This window comes from Piliocolobus tephrosceles, chromosome 9 (assembly GCF_002776525.5).
Source record: "Piliocolobus tephrosceles isolate RC106 chromosome 9, ASM277652v3, whole genome shotgun sequence".
NCBI classification, from domain to species: Eukaryota; Metazoa; Chordata; class Mammalia; order Primates; family Cercopithecidae; genus Piliocolobus; species Piliocolobus tephrosceles.
In genome coordinates this window covers 55,723,109-55,744,264 of record NC_045442.1, presented here as the reverse complement: position 1 = coordinate 55,744,264, position 21,156 = coordinate 55,723,109, and the positions used below count along the sequence as shown (strand labels likewise).

Sequence of the window (21,156 nt, the reverse complement as noted above, 5' to 3'; positions counted from 1 at the left end):
ATGAGCCACCACTCCCAGCCATGTAATTGTCAGTTTCTTTTAATACTTCAGACAGAGCCAGGGTTTGATGTAATTAGGTCTAAAGACATACTGTTAATATTATAAACAATTTGATGTCATTTATGGGGGAGGAGGGGAGGCATAGAATTCGGAATGTTTTGAAATATAAGTTTCCAAAAGAGGAGAGCCACTGCAAACCAGAAGTAAGGTGATGATTACATCTCCATTCTTACCACGGGAATTCTACAGGTTTCTTTTTATGTATGATACAATCCCAAGATCCAGCCTCCAGCCACCACATGTATGCTTCCAGGAATTGTTTTGGGATCTCTAAAGGAAGGCAGCTAATATGCTCACAGGTAAAAAAAACTTTAAAAAGTTGATAATGTGCATTTCAAAATCCATTTCTTGATATATTTTTAAAATTGAGGAGTCAATGTAAACAAGGTAAAATGTATCAATTTAAAAAGATATTTACATGTCCATGGAAAAGAATTGTTCAGAAGAGCAAGGGATAGTATAACATTAAATGAGTCATGGTGTTTTTTGACCTTCAGGATTTTTAAAAATTATTATCTTTAAGTTCTAGGGTACATGTGCACAACGTGCAGGTTTGTTACATAGGTATACATATGCCATGTTGGTTTGCTGCACCTATTAACTCATCATTTACATTAGGTATTTCTCCTAATACTATCCCTCTCCCAGCCCCCCACCCTTTCGACAGGCTCTGGTGTGTGATGTTCCCCGCTGACATTCAGGATATTTTGTGGGTTGTTTAACTCTTCAAAAACTTGATATAAGGGCCTATTGATTGTGGAGGAACTAATCTCCTTCTCATGGGTTCTTTGAGTTCCTGTGTGGGCATAAGTATATCTTTGTTATAATTTACTCCACCTGTGCCTGTCAATTTCTTTCCACTTGCCTCCTCTCATGACATTCTGGCTCATGTTTCTTCATAAAGCTCTAAGCCAGTTATTAATAACAGACCAGTGAGCCTCCTGATCCACTAAGACCATATGGTGTTTTTCATAAAAGAGAGAGATCATTCCCTTGACTTTGGACTTTGCTTATTGAACCCCTGAACAGTAAGTGGTTTTTTTTTTGTTTGTTTGTTTGTGTGTGTGTGTGTGTGTGTGTGTGTTTTAATGTAGCATTTTAAGATGTTGATTTTGGAGGAAAGTTTAGTGTGACTCTTATGTGCTTCTGATGGAGGGAGATGTAGTAGATTAAAATTCACTGAGATTCACAAAGCCTGTTTCCTATCCCTGCAACATCTCTCCACTTTTTATAAGGCTGATTATAAAGAGAGATCAACAAATTAGATTTCTACTCCTCTCATTTTCTTTTGGTTAAATAAAGGCAGGAGGAGAAGCAAAGGATTAATGATATATAAATTACTTGACCAAGCTCTGTGGCTGCAGCTTGACCTCCTGTTTCCTTATATTTTCTCTCCAAATAGAATTCCAGTGATTGCAAAGAGAATTATCACATATGAAAAGTATATGTGGGGGACTTGGGGGGAGGAGTAGTTGGACAAGAAACCTGGGCACTTTTGTTTTCTTCCCCCTTGTTCTAGGTTTGGATCAGAGAGGGCATCTGTCTTGTTCCATGGATTCATTGCTTCCTTGTTTTTTAGCCAAAGGCTTTGTCTTTGCAGCCTTCTTTATACTGGTTGCTTCTGAGAGTCCTTCAAAGTAGATCACTATGTTTTCTGTCTAGAAAAGGGGGACCCTGAAGCCCAGAAAGGCCAATGCCCTGCTTGGTTCTCTTGAGCAGGGCTGAAACCTGACACTCCAATCCTTCTTCAAGACCATAGACTAATATAGCTTTCTGCTTTGGTTATGTATGTTCAATTCTTGAACATGTGCACCAGGCTTCTAAATAAAATGCATAAGGGAGGCATGACAGTGAATTGGAAGGAGGCAGATGTGGGCTTGTTGTTGAGCCCTGGCTGGGACCATGTACAAGCTGTGTGATCCTAAGAAAGTACTCAACCACTCTGAGCCTCAGTTTGCTCATTTGTAAAATGAGAATCATAGTCTCTTTTACAATGTGGTGGGGTTTACTCAATGTATATAAGTAGCCAAGTATAGTGACAGTGACTGTTAATTTAACACATTTATAAATTCCTTCGAGTTTTTCCTGAATCTTCCTAATTATCTCTCATTTGTTTCCAATATAAATCCAGAGCCTCCAAATGTGGTTTTTGATGGGAAACATGAATTTAAACTGTAGAGGCAATATTCGACTTTTATTACTTTCAGTAACTTCATTTTTAGAATAGTGTAAACCATGCAAATGCTGAGGACAGGTGGATTGGAGGATGGTATATTGTTAGCAATCAAGATATTAAGTCTACAGCTAAGATCAACGATGATGAGAAACCTCCCAAAACAACTTCAAAATATAAACTATTATTTCCATAAACTTCTCTGTTCTATTATAATCAGCATTCTAACATTTTTCTTTTGCTCTTTCTGTGTTTCCAAAGGACTGGTTTCCACCCGTGCCACATTAGATTCTGTGTGTCTGGATACGACCGAAAGAAGGGTCATCTCAATACCTGCTTTCCAAAGTGTTGTCCTGTAACTCAGGAGATATGATTGGATTTTTGTTTTCCTCTACAAACTTTAATTGTGCAAATATGTATTTAATTCCTAGCATGTGCAAGACACCATATGCTAACCAAAAATGGGGTCTATAAAACTCAGAATGGGCTTATTAATGGTTCAGTCCTCCTCCTTAGGTATCACCTTTTTTTTTTTTTTTGAGACAGAGTCTTACTTTGTCACCCAGGCTGGAGTGCAGTGACTTGATATCACCTCACTGCAACCTCCACCTCCTAGGCTCCAAGTGATCCTTCCACCTCAGCCTCTCGAGTACCTGGGACTACAGGTGTGCACCAACATGCCAAGCTAATTTTTGTATATATATTTTTTTAGTAGAGACAGGGTTTTGCCATGTTGCCCAGCGTGGTCTCAAACTCCTGGGCCTCCCAAAGAGCTGGAATTATAGGTGTGAGCCACCACACCTGGCCAAGTATCACCTTCTAAGTAATGACTTTGTGAAGCATAGAAGAGCAACACCTTTTAAAGTCACAGCTCATCTGCCCTATGGGGAAAAAAATATGTTATTAAGCACTTACTTTGTCCAAGCTCTGTGGAAAATGCTAGAGATATCATTTCTACTTTAAAGGTGGTTATAGTCTGTCATTTAAACTTGAAATTCTATTCTCCAGCCTAGCCATTTATTTTCAGCTAAACTTGACTCCAAAGAACAATCAGCTTGTCTCAGAAATCAAATCTGCACCTAAAAACATAAAAACATTGCCACCAGTGAATTCACACCAAGGAGTGTGTGTTGCAGGCCAACTAGGCAGTTTAAAAGGTTCTGCCAAATGCCTTTGAGTACTCAAAAAAGTCCAGAGATTTCCCCACTCCCTTCCATTCACCAACTCCAAATGGGAATGACACTTGTTTGGATATCTGAGTTCTGCAGGTCAAAAAACAAACAAGTCCCCCTTAGTCCCATTTCTGCATCCTCGCACCACTCAAAGGACAAGTGTCTGCTGGCACTGCTGTGTTGGGGCTCTGTGGAAACCTTACACAGCTGATACCCAGCCAGGGCTCCAGGCCTTTCATCTGGCTTTGTAAAAGTGCATCACAACTGTGATTCATGGAAAGGGCTAGAAAACTTGGCAGGGAGATGGTTGATAACATTTTGATTATTTCAATTCCAGAATATTTCGTAATGTTCAGTGTCCAAAACTGAGTAAATTCATGTCATCTCAGGGGCAATGCATGATCTGTTTAGGGCAAGAATATGGCAGTTAGAAACTGTAGCCTTCAGGAATCCTGATAGTGGATGATTAAGAAGTCATATTTGTTCATATGTAGAAAAATTGCTCTTTTTAGGGCCAGAACATTTACTTCAAACATTTGACGCATGGCCATCAACGGCTTGGGAAAGCCAAAACTGAACAGATGTTGACCTAAAAAGAAAGCAAGTGGGCCGGACGTGATGGCTCATGTCTGTAATCCCAGCACTTTGGGAGGCCGAGGAGGATGGAACACCTGAGGTCAGGAGTTCAAGCCCAGCCTGTCCAACATGGTGAAACCCTGTCTCTACTAAAAATACAAAAATTAGCCGGTGTGTTGGTGGGCACCTGTAATCCCAGCTACTCAGAGGCTGAGGCAGGAGAATTACTTGAACCCGGGAGGTGAAGGTTGCAGTGAGTCAAGATTGCACCATTGCACTCCAGCACTCCAGTCTGGGCAACAAGAGCAAAATTCCGTCTCAAAAAAAAAAGAAAAAGAGAGAGAGAGCAAGAGGGGTGCCATTGAAGAGAAGAGAAGAGAAACACAGTGGCTCCTGACAGATCTGTAACCTACTTTCCCACTGGGGGCGGGTGGATGATCAGATGGACCCTCACGAGTGCTGCCACGCGAGCCAACACCCCGCTGCTCCTGTGTCTGTGTGTCTGCCTCAGCTTCTCTGGGCTTTCCATCTCTTAAAGGCTATTTGTTTCCTCTCATCTAACTGAGCCACTCCATCCCTCTTCATGGTTGGGCTGCAAGAAGTGGCCATTTTTCTGAATCTGCTGCTTCATTTAACTAGGCACTATTTTATTGAGTGTCAGGCAGCATGATGGGCTCTTGGCTTACTTTTTTTGTTTGCTTGTTTTGTTTTTTTGAGACCCAGGCTGGAGTTCAGTGGCATGATCTCGGCTCACTGCAACCTCTGCCTCCCAGGTTTAAGCAATTCTTGTGCCTCAACCTCCCAAGTAGCTGGGACTACAGGCACGCACCACTATGCCGGGCTAATTTTTGCATTTTTGGTAGAGACAGGGTTTTGCCATGTTGACCAGGCTGTTCTCGAACTCCTGACCTCAGGTAATCTGCCCACCTTGGCCTCCCAAAGTGCTGGGATTACAGGTGTGAGCCACCATGCCCGGCCTCTTGGCTCACTGCTATATTGCAGTGGCTAAGGCCGTGGGCATTGGAACCAAACAAATCTCCATAAAAATCCGTGGTCACTTCTTACTATGTGTGTAATGTCGGACAGCTATGTTAACTTCTCTGGGTTTCCATCTTTTCGAGTAAGAAAATAGTCGTAGGAATATTCCATCTCATAAAGTTTTATGAGATTAAAATCAAAGTGTGTGTAGAAGGCTCTGAGCTTCAGTTATGAATAAAGTCCTTTCGACCCCCCACAAGACAGGTATTACTCTCTCTGTTCTCCAGATGAGGTAGCATCTGAGGTTAGGTGCTTTGTCCAAGGCTGCAGAGTTAATACTGGTGAGAGCCAGGATCTCAAACTGGTTCCCTCCGGTTCAGATCCTGTACTGTCTCCTCACTCCACCTTGCTGACCGATCATCTGTAACAAACATGTTTCTGTGTTCAGTCGAAGTCCACTTTGTCAAATTCTTTGCCTTGTGGCCCTGACCTGCCGCATTTTCCACTTTTCACTTGTGATTTACTTTGCTCTGGACTCTGGTTATACATGGGCTGGAATCAAAGATGTTGGAGGGTGATGAAGGCAGACTCTCCTCACGTAGCTGACTCTGGTGAAACGCAGAATCCGGTCTATCATAAATATCAGAAAATTGCTGAGGCAATTGTGGCACTAGCTTTGGAAAAAGTCACTGTGTGACCTCCGACAAGTCTCTGCACTTCTTTGGGCCTCGTTTGTCAGATGAGAAGTTTACAAAAGCTCCAATATCTTCTCTATACCAACATTTCGTTAGTACTTCCTATCTTTCGCCATTGTTGTTTTTCTTAGCTGGAAAGAGAATAATTGCCTTGAAATCATGTCTTAATCAAGAAACAAGGTGCAAGAATAATGCCTACCATCATTTAAACATAGTCATATGCATTATTTTATTCCAGTACAAGCTTTCTATGGTACAAGGCTCATGTCATTGATAAGTTAATTTCTCAGATATGTGTTAAATTTCCTTTCTCATATAATTCAACTTTGGGCAGAATTGAAGGGGACCTTAATGAGCTCAGAAAATGCAGCTTGAACTCAAATTTTAGAAGCTTACAGAACACAAAAAATTCATTGACCATTGCATACGCCCAAATTACTCGAATTTGAGTTTAGTGAGGGCAAACCTCCAGTATGCTGCAGAAATGGTGGCCATCCCAACAGATCATCCCATTCTAAAACCCTCTAGATTTTGTGCCAAGTTTTTCTTGCCTTCCAGCAACTTGACTTGCTTCCCTAATTACAAGCAAAAAACAAACAAACAAACAAACAAAAAACAAAAGAAAAGGAAAAGCATTAGTAAGACATAGTTCCCATATGATTTCTCAAGTTTCTAAAAGACAGTTGTCTTGAACATATACTTTGTGGGAAAGGGAGACGTTTTCCACAGGGAGACAAGTTGCAAGCACCCAACTTTGGGATTTTATTTTTAAAATTATTTGCTGGGAAAAGTAGACTTATTACGTATGTTTTTCTTATTGTAATTGTCATTTGGACAAAGTGAACTTTCATTCTTCCCAGAAAGCTTCTGCTTTAAGTATAGTCAAGTCAGTATTTGTTGAGAACTAATTAGTGTCGGAGACTGTGAGGCCCTGGAATCTAGGATGAATAAGGCCATCCCCTACCTTCTAGGAAAGCATCACTGACTATGGGGGTATTGCATGTAAACAACCATGATACAGTGTGGTCACTGGCAACATGTTGTGGACAAGTGGGAAATACATTCTGACTAAGGAAGTCAGATTGGGTAACAGAGGAGGTGACACTGAATCTCAAAGGATGAATAGGAGTTTAACAGTTTTGCCTATTTAGGTGCTTAAAGAGAACTTGAGAAGAATGATTCATTCAAGAGCGACTATGTAACAGTAATATGCTAGACTGTAATTAATAGTAGACACTATCACTTACTAAATGTTTACTTTCTCATTGAATTCTCAGGCTACCCCAAGAAGCAGGTACCATTATCCCCACTTTGTGGAAGTGCCAACTGAGGCACAGAGTTAATGTAACTTGCTTAAGGTGTCATGCACAGTGGCAGACCTGAGATTCAAACTCTGTCAGTCTGATTCTAGACCCATCTCTCAAACACCATGTCTTGGCAGCATTCTTATTATTTCTCAGCTTGGTTAATGTTAAGGAGATCAAGGGGAGAAACTTGTTAGCCATAAGGTAACAAGCAGTTAAAAACAAATAACAATAAATGTGAATAAAGTAGATAGTAAAAGATAACAAAAATAAATAATAAAAACTGTACTTTTGGCCGGGCGCAGTGGCTCACGCCTGTAATCCCAGCACTTTGGGAGGCCGAGGCGGACAGATCACCTAAGGCTGGGAGTTCAAGACCAGCCTGATCAACATGGAGAAACCCCATCTCTATTAAATATACAAAAATTAGCCAGGCATGGTGGTGCATGCCTGTAATCGCAGCTACTCAGGAGGCTGAGGCAGGAGAATGGCTTGAATCTGGGAGGTGGAGGTTGCAGTGAGCCAACATTGCGCAATGGCTGGGCCACAAAAATGAAACTCTGTCTAAAAAAAAAAAAAAAAGCTGTACTTTCAGCTAAATTTGTTGTTAAATAGTGAGCTCACAGTTGTGATCTGGGCAATGTCCCATTTACAAAGGACAGATTGTTTTGATGTGAATAAATTAGCAACTAACTCTTGTAAAGTGAATTCCCACAAATGTGGGGTTATCAGGCCCAGAGGGATAACTCTAAGCCCTTCCATCCCATTGTTCCACAACCAGCTCACATATATAGAAAGGATCCAGGACTGAAGAAGGAGAGTGTCCATTAATAATTATGTGATGTTTCCATGCCAGTATAGTCAATTTCCATTATAATGTAGATCTTTTCAAAAGTAACTTTTCATTTGAAAACATGAATAAATCAGTATAGTTGAAAGAGCGTGGCATCTGGAAGCTGAAGTACTGGATTAGTTTCTAAACTATGGCACAGAATACTCAGTGTTCCTCATCTCCCAGTTGTGCATAAGCAGTGCCCGGCACATAACAGACCCTCAATACATGGTGGTTATTATTATATTATTTACTTAAGTGGCCTATTAAGCAAAAGTGGACAGATTTCAACTGCGTCTCATTTTTCAACATGTGTCTCTAGGGAACTTCTATCAATATTATCTTAACTGTTAGACGTTGATTGAAACAAGGAGAAGGATTAGAAAATTTTTATCAAAAAAGAAAATATTTTTGAAGTGTGACTCATGTGTTTAAGACTATAAACTTGAATCCAATGAAAAGTGTTTTTCTTTTGAGTGAAAAAGAGACTTTGCAAAGTATATTCATTCTGTTCTTTGTCCTAACCAAAAATCTACACTTAATAAAGAGAAATGTTAGAGATTAGGAGAAATTGAGAAAAGTGTGAAGTCTCAGAACTAGTAATACTTTTATATAATAGAGGTATTTTTGTTGTTGTTGTTCTTTTTGCCAGAGGACCAAGCCATTTAGAAAATACATTCTTCTTATGGCCTTGGAGTCAGAGTTGACTTCAAAGGCAAGGGTTTACAAACTGGTGGCAGAGTGAAGAACAGAGAATACAAGGAAGTCCAGCTCCTAGAAACCAGAGGTTACTGCTACTCTCATTTGTCTAACTCTGTGGGATACCACTCCTCAACCATCTAATAAGCAATGAACAAGTCAATTCGAATTAGATACTGAATCTTGGACCTGAATCTTGATAGAATCAAAAGAAGAAGTAAAGATTTATAAACTAGATGAGAGTATCCATTCTACTTTCAGTACAACATTCTATAAAATAATAAAGTGCCTCCCAGTGGCCTCTAGAAATGAGGAAAAGAAAGGCGGAGGCATTCACATGGAAGGGGAAATTATTTGTTGTCAGCTGAAGTTTCAACATAAAAAAAAAATTTGACCCAAAATAACCTCAGCTGTCATATCAGAAACGGGAGGTCATGTCATTTTAACTATGATGTTAAAACACTACGTTCAAGATAAGACCAAGGTCTTGAGATAAACACATTCAGTTGTTTTTAAGGTGTCCTAACTTGTTTAAAATTTGTGTATATTTTTTGGTACATGTTTCTATCAGATAGAAAAACTAGGAAATATTTTATCCTGAAAATTACTGCTGTTAAATAGCTATTCTCTCCAACAAATGCCCCTTCCATCCTAAAGAAGAAACACTTACTACCATGATTCTAGCTGAGTGAAAACTAATGAGCAAAATGTAAATCCAAGCACCATGTGACGCATAATTTTAATCCACAGTAAAATCTGGGTGTGTTAGAAAACTTGTGATGAGACAAATTTGTGTCTTCCAATTATTTAGACCTAGAGACAGACCAACATCAAGGGCAAAAAGCAAACAGGAACCCCTGGTTTCTGTTCCTCATGGTGGAAGAGATTTGCCTTGTTTATCATAGAAGTTACATACTTTCATTAAAATGTTTCATTGATAAATGTAATTTTCCTTTCATTCATATTTGTTATAATGATTGGTTTGACAAAAATAAAATCAGTATAAATTACTTTGAAATACATCAGAGGGAAGAAGACTAGCAGTATTGAGACTACTTTCCTTAGTGTTCTGAAGTTATATAGGCAATATCGTTTTAAATGAATGAATGTGAGAAAAGGAAACAGCAAGCGGGGGTGGGCATTGCGAAGTGGAAACAGCCAAGGGATACGAAAATCACCCAAATTCCTTCCACCCAACTTCACAACTATGGCCACTAGTGACATTTGGATGTATTTCTCTCTGGTCTTTTATTTTGTTTAGTATATTAATTATGAAGTCTAACATACATACAGAAAAGCATATGAAGGCCAGGTACAGTGGCTCACGTCTGTAATCCCACCACTTTGGGAGGCTGAGGTAGGAGGATCACTGGAGGTCAGGAGTTCAAGACCAGCCTGGAGAACATAGTGAGACACTGTTTCTACAAAAATAAAAATAAACTACCTGGGTGTGGTGGCATGTGCCTGTGGTCCCAGCTACTCGTGAGACTGAGGTAGGAGGATTGCATGAGTCCAGGAGTTCAAGGCTGAAATGAAATAGGATTGTACCACCACACTTCAAGCTAGGATACAGAGTGAGACTCTTGAAAGCAAGCAAGAAGGAAGGAAGGAAGAAGGGCAAGAAAGAAAGAAAAGGAAGGGAAGGGAAGAGAAGAAGGAAAGAGAGAGAGAGAAAGAGAAAGAAAAGAAAGAAGAAAGAGAGAAAGAAAAAGAGAAGAAAGAAAGAAAAAGAAGGAAGGAAGGAGAGAGGGAGGGAGGGAGGAAGGAAGGAAATCACATGAAGCTTCTATGTACAGTTTAATAAATAGTTAAAAAGTGATTGCTAGTATAACCACCACCCAGGACAAGAAATGAAACATTGTTAGAATCTCTTGCCTATTTCCTTCCCCTATACTCCCTAAAGTCAGGCCTACTCTGATTTTGTGGTAGCAAATCTCTTTCTTTTCTTGATAAATTTACCACTTGCATTACTACCAACCATACATATACCCCTAAACCATGCACCAACTCTATTTTTCTAGTTTATATAAATGTACTTACACTGTTGTCTTTTGTGCCTTGGTTTTTAAAATTCAGTGCTATCTTTGTTAGATTCACCTGTTTTTGTATTTTAAAATTCAATGTTATATTTGTAAGATTCGTCATTGCTTTTGTCTATAGCTGTAGTTGAATTTTTATTATTGTATAATATTCCATTGTGTGACTATGCCACAATTGATCCTTGTTCTAATGGCATTTAAGTTGTTTCCATATTGAAGCTATTACGATGTTTGGATATGTGTCTTGGTAGGCAGATAGCCATGCATTCTGGTGGGGGATACACTTAGGAGTGTAATGGGTGGTCATAAGTATGAGTTATAATGGTAAACATTTTAATATCATCAAGGTGCAGTGGCTCCCCAGTACCTTGGGAAACTGAGGAGGTGAGTGAGGACCACTGGAGGCCAGCACTTTGAGGCTGCAGTGAGCTAGAATCGCATTCCTGTTCTCCAGGATTGCTTGAGGTCAGGAGTTCGAGACTAGCCTGGGCAACATAGCAGGACTCTGTCTCTACAAAAAATTAAAAATTAGCCAGGCAAGGTGGTACACACCTGTAGCCGTGGCTACTCAGGAGGCTGAGGAGGGAGGATTGAATGAACCCAGGAGTTCAAGGTTACAGTGAGCTATGACCACACCACTACATTCCAGCCTGGGTAACAGAGCAAGCTCCTGTTTCAAAATAAGGAAACAGATTGGGTGTGGTGGCTCACCTCTGTAATCCCAGCACTTTGGGGTGTTGAGGCAGGTGGATTGCTTGAGCTCAGGGCTTCCGTATCAGCCTGGGCAATGTGGCAAAACCCCATCTCCATAAAAAATACAAAAAATTAGGTAGGCATGGTGGCACACACCTGTAGTCCCAGCTATGCAGGAGGCTGGGGTGGCAGCATTGTTTGAGCCCGGGGGGTCAAGCCTGTAGTGAGCCGTATGTGTGCCACTGCACTCCAGCCTAGGTGACAGAGTGAGATACTATCTCAAAAAAATTAAAAATAAAATAAAGAAGTAAATAAAAAATTAAAATAAAAAAGGTACAGTAAAAATGTGGTATAAAAGATAAACAGTGGTACACCTGTATAGGGCATTTCCCATGAATGGAGCTTGCAGGACTGGAAGTTGCACTGGGTGAGTCACTGAGTGAATGGTGAGTGAATGTGAAGGCCTAGGACATTTCTGTACACTACTCTAGACTTTATGAACACTGTACACTTAGGCTACACTAAATTTATTTATCTTTTTTTCTTTCATCAGTAACAAGTTAAGTTTCAGAATAAAGAAATAGGCTGGGAACGGAGGCTCACCTCTGTAATCTCAGCACTTTGGGAGGCTGAAGCAGATGGATCACCTGAGGGGAGGAGCTCAGGACCAGCCTAGCCAACACGGTGAAACACCGTCTTTACTAAAAATACAAAAATCAGCCAGATATGGTGGTGCATTCCTGTAATCTCAGCTACTCGGGAGGCTGAGGCAGGAGAATTTCATGAACCCAGGAGGCAGAGGTTGCAGTATGCTGAGATCGCACCATTGCACCCCAGCCTCGGCGACAAAAGCAGACTGTCTCAAAAAAAAAAAAAAAAAAAAAAAAGGAAAGAAAACAAAGAAAAAGAAAAACAAATAAATTTTCTATACTGTAATTTTTTACTTTATAAACTTTTTAATTTTCTCAATGTTTTGACTCATAATAATACTTAGCTTAAAGCACAAACACATTGTAAGGCTGTACACAAATATTTTCTTTCTTTATATCCTAATTCTATAAGTTTTTTTCTATTAAAATTTTTAATTTTTTTCTTTTTTTTTTTTTTGAGACAGAGTCTCGCTCTGTCACCCAGGCTGGAGTGCTGTAGCCGGATCTCAGCTCACTGCAAGCTCCGCCTCCCGCGTTCACGCCATTCTCCTGCCTCAGCCTCCCGGGTAGCTGGGACTACAGGCGCCCACCACCTCGCCTGGCTAGTTTTTTGTAGTTTTTAGTAGAGACGGGGTTTCACCGTGTTAGCCAGGATGGAATTTTTTTTCTTATAAGACACAAACACACACATTAGCCTAGGTCTGCACAGGGTCAGGATCATTAACATTACTATCTTCCACGTCTGCATCTTGTCCCACTGGGAGGTCTTCAGGGACAATAGCATGCATGGGACTGTCATCTCCTATAATAATGATGGCCTTCTTCTGGAATACCTCAAGGACCTACCTGGGGCTGTTTTACAGTTACCTTTAAAATAAGTACAAGGAGTGCACTCTAAAATCATGATAAAAAGTATAGTATAGTCAATATATAAACTATTAACACAGTCATGTATTATCATTATCAAGTATTTTGTACCATACATCTTTTATGTGCCGTGCTTTCACAGGACTGGCAGTGCTGTAGGTTTGTTTATAGCAGCATCACCACAAACACATGAGTAATGCATTGTGCTATGACATTATAACAACTATGACTTCACTAAGACATAGGAGTTTTACAACTCTGTTATAATCTTGTGGGTTTTTTTTGTTTTTTTTTTTTTTTTGTTTGTTTGTTTTTTTTGTTGAGACAGAGTCTCACTCTGTTGCCCAGGCTGGAGTGCAGTGACACGATCTCAGCTCACTGCAACCTCCACCTCCTAGGTTCAAGCAATTCTCTGCCTCAGTCTCCCAAGTAGCTGGGATTACAGGTGCCTGCCACCATGCCTGGCTAATTTCTGTATTTTTAGTAGAGACGGTGTCACCATCTTGGCCAGGCTGGTCTTGAACTCCTGACCTTGTGATCCACCCACCTTGGCTTCCCAAAGTGCTGGGATTACAGGCATGAGCTACTGTGCCTGGCCAACTCTGTTATAATCTCATGGGGCTACTGCCAGTCCTCCATTGACTCAAGTCATTATGCAGTGTGTGACTACACATGGTTAAAGGAGACAGCAATCAGATTTTATAGCCTTGTCTTTTGTAATAAATTCACTCCTCCATTTTCTAATTTGTTAGTAAAAATGATAGAAAATATTAAAACATAATACAGTTGGCCCTCCAGGTCCATGGGTTCCATATCCATGGATTCAATCAACCACAGATCGAAAATATTTTGAAAAAACTATGTGTCTCTATTGCATATATACAGACTTTTTTTGTTGTCATTGTTTTGTATACAATACAGCATAACAGCTATTTCCATAGCACTTATATTGTATTAGGTATTATAAGTAACTTACGGAGATGATTTACAGCATATGGGAGGATATGTGTAGTTTATATGTAAATACTATACCACTTATATCAGGGACTTGAGCATGTATGGATTTTGGTATCCATGGTTACTGTATCTGTGGGGTATTCTAGAACCAATCCCCCATGGGTACTGAGGGATGACTGTACTTAAAAAATAGACCCACAATCTCATGAGGTATGGTCACTTACATATGAAGGTTTTTCTGGTTGTATTTGTTGTTTTGTCATGAAGATATTAAAGCCTTGGTTTCAAATAATTTTTAGGGAATTATTTTTTTTTCTTTTTTTTTTTTTTTGAGACGAAATCTCCCTCTGTCGCCCAGGCTGGAGTGCAGTGGCACGATCTCGGCTCACCGCAACCACTGCCTCCCAGGTTCAAGCAATTCTCCTACCTCAGCTTCCTGAATAGCTGGGATTACAGGGGTGCGCCACCATACCCGGCTAATTTTTTTTTGTATTTTTAGTAGAGACAGGGTTTCACCATATTGCTCAGGCTGGTTTTGAACACCTGACCTTGTGATCCGCCCGCCTCAGCCTCCCAAAGTGCTGGGATTACAGGCGGGAGCCACTGTGCCCGGCTGGGAATTATTTCTTTAAAAGGTGTGGTGAATGTTTGCCCCACCAGGAAAATCCTAGAATTTAGCTTAATCTTTCTGTCCAATGTTCAGTTTTAAGCTATATGATTCTGGGATAAACAGAAATTAAAGTGTCGTATTTTCAAAAGTTCACTCTTAGACATCTTCTGATCTAGTTTTGAAAACAATTTTAGAAGTTTTTCTGTGTAGGCTCCCTGCCCCTTCACTTCGTACACTACCTCACTGTCCAGTAAAACCTTTGCTATGCTTTGACACAGGAATCAAGGTTGCTAAGAGACCACCTGTGCTGAATGCACTTTGTTCTGGCAAGAGCAGAAAACTGAGAAGCCGTGTTACCTACCACTAGCTGGGATTAATTCAGGTGAGAAATGGGTCTCTACTCACTCCTCCTTCCTCACCAGTTGTCTATTCCCCTCCTCACTTCTTATTTCAGTCTCTCTCTTACTCTTTTTGGAGAGAGTTGAAGGTACCCCTGGGAGCCACAGACTGAAAAACACAAGCTGGAGTTTGAGGTTTCTGGAGGGAAGGAAAATCACTTTGCAAACCCATGTATTGTTTTTGCTCCTTGTTGCTGAAACACAGGCAAAAAGAATTGTTGCACGCAGGGAAAATTCTAGGTGTTTCTTTTGCTAATGATTGTTGCATAATTTGGGGCAAGTAATTCCCTTCTCTAGGAATGGAGCAATTTATTACAGAAATTATGAAGATTGCTCAAAATGGGAGAAGACAACACTGGCAGAGTACTCATGCTTTCCCCTTCCCTCTTTCTTATTCTCTTAAAAGTCTACCTGCCTTTTTATTTTGGGGTGAAAATAGTAGATGAAGTATTTTACTACCCAAATCTTGCCACATTTTTTGATATTGACGTTTATTTTACATTGAGTATATATGGGGAACTTTGGTGTAAGGCTTTGAAAACTACTTATTTGCCTTTGCATCCCCTGTAAAAGGGATTAAGAATGCTTCTAAATGCCCTGCCTAACACACATTTGGTAAACTGTTCCAACAATGTGGAATGCAGACCACAAATTCCAGGTATTTTAAAAAACCTGTTTTATTAATACAGAAATGTGGAGGAAATTAAATGTTTGATGTCTTAGTAACTGACCAAAACATTACAGACAGGATCTTGAGGAAAGAAAAACTCCTTTTTTTTTTTTTTTTGATCACTACCTGCCTTTTTTCATGTCTTCAAATTCTTACTTCCTGGTAACATCAATAGTACAAGTTAGAGGAATAGCAGCTTCACCAATGCCAATAAAAATGATTGAAATGACTGCAGATACTTCATAAATAAACTTACTACAGATAACATGAAAAGGGATTGGCCACTCTGAAAGTTCCTTGAGTTGTCTGTTTTAGAAAGAAAGGTGATTTTGACAGAAAGTGGTCAAAATAAATGGGAGAAAAATATTTTATTTCATTGATTGGTTACAAATAGGTATGGAATATTCCCTGGAAGACTTACCTAGGTCACTATCTGTTTATAGTGGAAATATTAGATTCAGTTGAAAGAATCAGTATTATAAATGTGTTCATTGGAGGATACTTTTCTCTTTTTTCCTAGGGAGCGGGAGTGTTCTGGATATGACTGGTAAAAACTGGATATTAATTTCTACTACTACTCCCAAAAGTCTAGAAGATGAAATTGTGGGAAGACTTCTAAAAATTTTGTTTGTTATCTTTGTTGACTTAATGTCTATTATATATGTTGTGATAACTTCTTAGAAAGCTGACTTCCTTTCCATGTACATTTCAAATTGAATTACAGTGAATAAAAATGTGTTATTTTAATATGTTGAGTGACTCACATTTTATGACATTGCCAATTTATTCTAGAAGCCAACAGGAGACGGCAATACAAACAACATTGTGTATTGTTTAGTTCTTTATGGTTTATGAAACATTCACATATACTGAAGTGAATTTTTTTCCCCAAAAACACCTATCCTACTGAGTCATGAAAGTTCTAGATTTTTGGCCAGGCATGGTGGCTCACATCTGTAATCCCAGCACTTTGAGAGGCCCAGCTAGGTGGATCCCTTGAGTGCAGAAGTTCGATACAGGCCTGAGCAACCTGAAGAAACCATCTCTACTAAAAATAAAAATTTTAAAAAGTCGACAGGCATGGTGGTGCATGCCTGTAGTCCTAGATATTCACACTCCAGATGCTGAGGTGGAAGAATCACCTGAGTCCAGGAAGTCAAGGTTGCAGTGAGCTGTGATCACACCACTGCACTCCAGCCTGGGTGACAGAGTGAGACCCAGTCTCAAAACAAAAACAAACAAACCAAACAAACAAAAAGCTTCTGGATTTTTTAACGTAGTCGTTATTTGGTGTATTGACTAAAATTTGTACGTGAGATTGTGAGTGAAGCTGATTTTTTAGGATGTGTACTTATGTGACATTTTATATAATTCTATTTTTACCATACCGAGTTTAACATTTCAGTAGCACAATCTTTACATAGGCTGTGCCAATTTTCTTATACATATATTTCATCTGTTTGTAGGTGGATTATTTTTCTTAACCCTGGGCAATTGGATAAGTGAGAAATATTTCTATCAACAAAGACTTAGGAATGAAAATACTTAGAAGAGATTCTTTTAGGAAAACAAAACTTATAAGAAAGGAGAGAAGGCAGAGTGTAACCTATGTTGATTTCCTATTTGGCACTAAATGCTCAATCTATGTCATTTAATGTAAGACTTACAATGATCCTAGGTGGCAGGCGCTTCTTGCCTCCATTTTACAGATGAAGAAACTGAATCTTGGAAGAATTGTGCCAGTTTGAGGCCAACACTAGGAAGTGTCTGGAACCAGATCTGGAGCCTTCACAATCTATCATATGCTGCCTCCCATAGGTAAATAATACTTTATAGGCCAAGTGTAGTTACAAACCAATCTGTAGAGCTAAAGTCTTTTTCTTACAGTAATTCTTTATTCAAGCCCCTCTTGCTGTATTTAATATTGCCTCTACTTTCTTATTCCATATTTAAAAATTTTTTATATCAAGAAGAAAGAGCAAGTTTACTTTTTTCTTACATCCCACTCGAAAATGTGTTCTCTTTCCCTGTTTTCTCCATTTCCAACTTTATCTCACAGTATTAAAATATAACTATTGAACTTCTACTTTTTAAGCTTTTGAAAAACAAATGACTCTCTGTCCTTTAGACTTTTTGAGTTTTTACTTTGTACACACATACTCAACGAAATTCTGATTTCTTCTATGTGATAACTGTTTTCTTTGATGTGGTCCAATCATTAATGCAAGGTTTCATAAGAGAGTTAATTAAGTGTGAAAGGAATCTGGACCTTTGAGACACATCCTTTAACCAGCTCTTACTTAACCTGTCAGTGGTGTTGTATATTTAACCACAAACCAAATAGAGTCCAACTGAGTGTTAATTGAAAACGGTAGCAGAACGTCCTATTCTTCTTCTACACTATATTATTAGACCCTACGTTTTGGGTATAAGGACCACCTCCTGTTAATGTGATGTGTTTCTCCCCAAACCCGTATATTTGAGATTTTTTGGAATCCATTATCAGGTTACTCCTATTTTCAGGCAGTTGTTTCTTTTCTCTGGGAGCTTCCAGGCAGTAGACAAGGTGATCTGAATCATCTATTCTGAAGCCAGACTGCCTGGGTCATTTCCTATAGTTTGACAACCCTACGTCTCAGCTTCCTTACTTAGAAAATGAGAGCCTAGCTCATAGGGTTGTAGAGAAGATGAAATGAGATAACTGATGCAAAGTGCTTAGTATAGTCCCTGGCATATGCGAAATCCTTAACCTAAGATAGATTGCTGTCATTATTATTCTCAGGTGGGAGCAAAAGTGATGTGGCTTCCTTCAAACTTACACTACCCCTTACACTTAGAATGACCTCACATTAACCCGTCACATTGGCCCAAGGAGGTATTGTGTTCCACTGGAACCTAGGCATAGTTCTGCTGGAGGTATAGATGTAAACTGGCTGACCTCGCAGGGCATCTTTTGTTTATGTTACTTTGGGAGCTGGAAATTACAACTAGGTATCATAATGTGACTTGAGACAAGAAAAGATATATGATAAACATCCTTTTTCAACTAGTAATAAGAGTCTTAATATGCAAGTGTTGTGGCTTTATAATTGGCAATAGGTCATTCTTTTTCACTCTTCAAAAATATTCATTTGGTTCCTTTTTGCCAGACTGTGCTGGGCAGCCAGGCCAAGTTGTAAACAAAACACAGCTACTGTTCTTATGGAGTTCAGAGCTTGGTGGGGAACATGAATGAATACCCAAATGGTGCAATTACAGTTGGGGGAAGTATTGGGAAGGACATGTTTACGGTGTTATGAAGGATAGAGTGAGAGATGATTCAAGGACTACTAGCAGTGGCAACTTCTGGGAGCTTGTTAGGCATCCAGCATCCTAGTCCCCCTGAGACTTACTGAATTCAGAATCCACATTGTAAGAAGATCCCCAGTGTTCCGTACACATCTTAGGGTTTGAGAAGCCCTGCGAAGCTCACGTGACTAAGTGTTCCTGCCATCTTGTTGCTCTGGCCATTGAGCTATGTGACAATTGGACAAGTTGCTTAATCTCTCTGGGTCTCATACTCCTCCTGCATTAAAATAAAGAGAGACACAAACAAAAATGGCACAAATACCATACGCTTTGCATATCACATAGAAATATGTGAATGTCAAATGAACTGGGCTGAAACTGACATGAAAATGCATACCAGAAAGTAGTTATGTAAATCCAAGTCATTGTTATAAACATTAGGAAGACAAGAGTAGCTCTTCGAGGTAAGGAATCTGTGACTGCCTTTAGTAGAATTGGAAAAGGATTGTAACAATATCCATGGCAAATATGTATGTATACAGTATGGATTGGATAACATAGAATTTCCTCTGGTAGATTTCTGTGATGTTTCATAGACCTTAATGTCCACGTGTGCTGTTATAATTAACCCTCCAACTGAAGTGAATGGTGTTTCTTAACTTGCCACTAATAAGAATGGCATATCTGAGCACAGATATCTCTGTGCTATTAATTTCATAATCTCTTGGTATTAATTCAAGTAGACTTGCATTCTTCCCAGTGCTATAGTCCCTTGAAGAAATTATTCTGAATTGAGAAGAGAGGCCAGAAAATGCCTTCCAGAACCCCTTTTATTTATATGTCAGTATCTAGAATTAGAGTGTACTGTGCTGTCTTTTGCATACATTATGAAACAATCTGTACTAACAAGTATATGAGGTATTTCCATTTCATAGATGAGGAAACTCAGGTTCAGAGAAATTAAGTAAAATGCCCAGGTTCATATAGGACATCATAACTGTGGTGATGCAGCTAGAAAGTGAGAGAACCAAGACCCCCAACTCAAAACCATCTGCCTCTAGAATCCTGTTGTTAAATGATTAAAACCATTCAGTTATTCTGCCTCATAACAAGCCAGAGAAGTTAATTACCTCACTGCTTCCTCATTTGGAAGACAAGAGGTTTGAACTGTAATGAGGCACCCCAATCCTAAACTCAAGGATTCAGTGAGTGAAAATGCAACCTGTTGCATCTGTCCTAAATGTGTCAGGAGACCATTTGCAAGGTCTCACTTTACAGATAACTGTTTTCTCTTCTCTAAGGTTTCAGTCTGTAATAAAATGGCATATGTATTCTCTAGTCATTAAGCTCTGTTGGGAACAGGTCCCCCCCCAAATCTGGCCATAAACTGGCCCCCAAACTGGCCATAAACAAAATCTCTGCAGCACCGTGACATGTTTGTGATGGCCATGAGGCCCACGCTGGAAGGTTGTGGGTTTACCAGAATGAGGGCAAGGAACACCTGGCCCACCCAGGAAGGAAAACCGCTTAAAGGCATTCTTAAGCCACAAACAATAGCATGAGCTATCTGTGCCTTAAGGACATGCTCTCGCTGCAGATAACTAGCCAAAGCGTATCCCTTTATTTCCACCCATCCCTTTGTTTCCCATAAGGAATACTTTTAGTTAATCTATAATCTATAGAAACAATGCTTATCACTGGCTTGCTGTCAAAAAATATGTGGGTAAATCTCTGTTCGAGGCTCTCAGCTCTGAAGGCTGTGAGACCCCTGATTTCCCACTCCACACCTCTGTATTTCTGTGTGTGTGTCTTTAATTCCTCTAGCGCCGCTGGGTTAGGGTCTCCCCCACTGAACTGGTCTCGGCAAAGCTCCATTGTTTTGTGTTATTAAATATGAAGTCAGGCCTTGTAAATGGGAGTCTCAGATCACTGTTCTGTGTTCAGTACCCAAATAAATTAAAATTCTGTGTTCAGTACCCAAATAAATTAAAATAAATAAATAAATCATCAATTAAATTTATGATTTTTACCCATAAAAATCATTCTAATGTAACTTTTTCAATAATTAAAAAATCTCAAATACTATTTTAAGCAATTTGTTTTCAAAGAACTCACAAGTGTTGGTATAATTTGGAAACAATTTCCAACTGTTGGGCCTTTATAATAATGCCTCTTGTGTGACCAGCACTCTTCAGTTTATGAAGCATTGAGTGACTCATTAAGGATTGTAGATGGGGTAACATTTGAGTGTCCACTTGAATAAAATGACTTTCAGGAAAAGTAAGCCAGAGAGCCGTTCCAGTAAGAATGAACAATTCCTAAGTCTGTTGCATAATTGGGATGAACTGCCTCTATAGAGATGGTGGGGGGAAGGTTTGAGAGGGGAACTTAAATGTGTGGAGTTTGTATGACCACTTAGAGCCAGGATGGTGTTCTGGGCTGTTCTCTGCACGACTGTTTACTGATCTTACTGGGAGCTGTCCTGCTCACTGAGC

The 21,156-nt window shown here is 39.6% G+C and overlaps 1 protein-coding gene across 1 annotated transcript; it reads left to right on the top strand.

Moving 5' to 3' along the window:
* The first annotated feature begins 986 nt into the window (after positions 1–986).
* MRLN (myoregulin) lies at positions 987–16,421 on the top strand. Its single transcript, XM_023185581.2, has 3 exons — positions 987–1,088; positions 14,584–14,687; positions 15,894–16,421. Exon 3 carries the CDS (start codon positions 15,914–15,916, stop codon positions 16,052–16,054), a length of 141 nt encoding a protein of 46 aa, XP_023041349.1. The 5' UTR covers positions 987–1,088; positions 14,584–14,687; positions 15,894–15,913; the 3' UTR covers positions 16,055–16,421.
* Positions 16,422–21,156: the final 4,735 nt, after the last annotated feature.